Genomic DNA, 3,178 nt, shown 5'->3' with positions numbered 1-3,178 from the left:
GCCTTGATCCAGGCAGGAAGGAGCAGCCCAGGGCACAGGGAGGGGGGCAGCGGAGCAGTTGTTGTCCCAGGGCTGGGGAGGGACGAACCCACGGCCAGCCACACACACACACATCCACCCCTCAACACCGGGAGTAGGGCTGGTGAGATGAGCAGGAGCCGCCCCCAGGTGTGGGGCCCTGATAACCCCTGCGCAGGGCTGTTTACAGCCCCTCCCACGACACAGGGGGCACGTGGGGCTCTTATCTTTGTCCCCAGCTCCCTCCTGGGGCACAGGGCCAAGGCAGGGAGGGCTATGGGGCAGCACCTGGGGCCCCCACTGTATCCCAAACCCCCAGAACCACAGGCACCACTGGCATACGAAGGAAATCTTTATTAAGTCCGAGGTAGCAGCAGTGACAGAGGGCCAGAGGGCAGCCCCCAGGGCCCCCGAGCAGGATGGTGTCCACAGCACTGTGGCAATGGAGGCAAAGCTGAACACTGCACAGCCTGCAAGGGGGGTACCCTACAACTCCCCAGCCCTTTGTTCCAGGACAGGCAAGGACAATCCTCTGTCCTTCCCCCAAGAGAGCACTGCCAGGGGAGCATCAGAAGTGAGAAAGTCGCCCCCAGAGCATCTTGCTGCTGATGACACATTTGTTTCTAAGCAATGCCACAAGCTAGTTGCAGAAATATTGTTTTTCAGAGCACACAAAAGTGCCTATAAGTAAAAAAAAAAAAAAAAAAAAAAAAAAAAAAAGGTATTTCAGTGACAGCACTATGCGCAGATGGGCGCAGCCCCCACCCCACAGCAGGCAGCCTCAGTGGCTGCTCCAGGGAGGACAGCAGTGGGAAGCAGGAGCGGTGGGAGCCCTGGTGCCCTCACACCTTCAGGACAGCGAACTTGAAGACAGCCATGATGGCAGCACTAATGAGGCCAGAGATGGGCACGGTGACGAACCACGCCATGAAGATGTTTCGGAAGAGGCGCCAGTCTACTGCCTTCCTGGAGCGCAGCCAGCCCACTGAGACCACTGAGCCCACCTGCCCAAGGAGTCAGGGCACACAGCTCAGCACCAGAGCAGGCATTTGCACCCCCCCAAACATGCACTCCTTCACCCCCCACCCGGAGCCCTGGGTCCTGCTCCAGTCTGTGGGGACCTCTCAGAGCAGGGCAGAGTGCAAGGCAAGGAGCTGCCACCCAGAGGGGTGACAGGACCAGGACCCTGCGGCACTTGGGTTCCCATGGCCTCTTGGCAGAGCCTAGGGGACCATGAAAGGGGTTTTGTTCTCCCATCATCTCCCAAGTGGCCCAGGGACCCACCCTGAGCCTGGGCAGCCACTGCCACCTCACATTGAGATGCAAGAGGCAGAGCTGGGAGCTGACAGTGGCCAGCAGCCCAGAGAGGGTCCTCCCACACAGCTCAGCCCTATGAACACTAAGATTCAGGAATGCTGAGCTCACACTGAGCCAAAGCCATCCCCCTGCCACCCCCTCCTACCTTGCAGTGGGTTGTGCTGATTGGGAGGCCAACATTGGAGGCAATGACCACCGTCAGTGCTGATGCCAGCTCAATGCTGAAGCCGCTGCAGACAAAAAGCGGATCTGAACAGGGGCACTGGATACTCCAAAACATCCCATGGGCTCAGCTCAAGGCAGCACAGCTTGGCTCTCCAGAACCCCAGCTGAACCCCCCAGGATGCAGTGAGGTGTTGGAGCTACACACACCCCAGCTTGACCACTGAAACTCCCAAGAGAGAAGGAAGAGGGGCTCCTGGAGCAGAATGCAGCTCTCAGGCTGCCTGGAGCCCTCCCTCTGCTCCATGGCAGCCCTTACCTGGATGGTGTGATGGGAGTCAGGTCCTTCCCCATCGTCTGGATGACTCTCCTTCCCCAGACCCACAAGCCGATGCAAATCCCTGCACCCCCATAGAGAAGCAGCCAGATGGGAGTTGCCACCTTGGTAGCCACATCGCCCGTCTGATAGACCAGGAAGAGTGCGACCAGGGGCCCAATGGCATTGCTGGAAGAGAAAGGGGATCTGGTCTAGAGGACCAGAGGCTCTTGGCAAGATAGACTATCCCTGGAAGTGTTCAAGGCCTGGTTGGACGGGGCATGGACCAACCAGGTCAAGAGGAACATGTCCATGGCAGGGGGTTGGAACAAGACAATATTAAAGGTCCTTTCCAACCCAAACTATTTTGTGATTCCATGATTCTCTGTGAGCACTAGCCCCAGCTAGCAGCCTCCCTGGCTCCCACTGACTCCCACTGACCTGACATCATTGCCACCATGAGCGAAGGAGCCAAAGCAGGCCGTGAGGATCTGCAGGAACTGGAAGAGTAGGGACACCTCAGGCTTGTCCTGCTCATGCCACTCTTCCAGGGAGCTGCTGCTGCCCTTGTGGGCACTGGCACCCAGCTCTGCCTGGGCTGTGTTCAGGTCCACATCTGCAGCCGGGTGTGCATCTGCCACTGCGTTGCAGTAGCTTGTGTAGCTGTCCATGCGGACCCTCTTCTTAGTGTCCGCCACAGACCAGCTCAGCTTCTCCCCCTCCTCGGTATCCCTGGCACGCAGCGAGTCCAGGGGCATGCCACAGATGGCCATGGTGTAGGAGGTATAGCTGTTATTGCGCCGCAGGGGCTTGTCCCCCGAGTCCCCCATGCAGTCCCCCATCTTGGCTAGGTGCAGCTTGTGCAGCAGCTCCTTGTAGAGGCCGGAGTCCTTGTGCACAGTGTGGTACTGGTATTGCCCGCCTGAGCCCAGTTGGTGGCCCACAGCCTGGCTCAGGTGGACCAGGTTGCCATTGGGCAGCCGCACAGCTCCTGCCAAGGGGGACAGCGGGTGAAGGGGTTAGCACCAAGGGGTGCCTGGGGCTGGGCAAGTCTTACCAACTGTATCACCCCCTGCTACTTACCACTGTCAATACTTGTTTCCTTCAGGTCGAGGCTGGGAAGCCTCTCCTGCTCTGGGGCCTCCTCCAGCTCCCCCAGGTTGAAGGAGACCATCCTCTCTTCCACTGCTGCCCGGGGCGGCATGGCCAACTCTGCATCGGCAGCAGGGCTCTTGGCATCACCCAGGGGCATCTTGGCCTCCTCTTGCTCCTCTTTTGAGCCAACATTCTTCTCCATCAAGGGGCTTTCAGAAGGACTCGATTTTATCTCTCCTGTGAAGGGGGGGGGGGGGGGGTGGCGCTCTA

The 3,178-nt window shown here is 59.1% G+C and overlaps 2 protein-coding genes across 2 annotated transcripts in view; both read right to left on the bottom strand.

Annotated features, from left to right (window-relative positions):
• Positions 1–3,178, bottom strand: part of NT5DC4 (5'-nucleotidase domain containing 4) — a 14,786-nt gene that overhangs the window by 4,819 nt on the left and 6,789 nt on the right. The window lies entirely within an intron of this gene.
• SLC20A1 (solute carrier family 20 member 1) overlaps positions 719–3,178 on the bottom strand; it is an 8,120-nt gene continuing 5,660 nt past the window's right edge. Inside the window, exons 6-10 of the mRNA XM_008638781.2 lie at positions 2,897–3,145; positions 2,255–2,804; positions 1,817–2,002; positions 1,481–1,565; positions 719–1,022 (exon numbers count right to left, since the gene is read on the bottom strand). Coding sequence (XP_008637003.1) covers positions 861–1,022; positions 1,481–1,565; positions 1,817–2,002; positions 2,255–2,804; positions 2,897–3,145 — 1,232 coding nt within the window. The 3' untranslated portion in view covers positions 719–860. The remainder of the gene's footprint in view (positions 1,023–1,480; positions 1,566–1,816; positions 2,003–2,254; positions 2,805–2,896; positions 3,146–3,178) is intronic.

Source organism: Corvus brachyrhynchos, unplaced genomic scaffold (assembly GCF_000691975.1).
Source record: "Corvus brachyrhynchos isolate BGI_N302 unplaced genomic scaffold, ASM69197v1 scaffold141, whole genome shotgun sequence".
NCBI lineage: Eukaryota > Metazoa > Chordata > Aves > Passeriformes > Corvidae > Corvus > Corvus brachyrhynchos.
The sequence above is the reverse complement of the archived record's forward strand: the minus strand, read 5'-3'. Positions and strand labels throughout refer to the sequence as shown.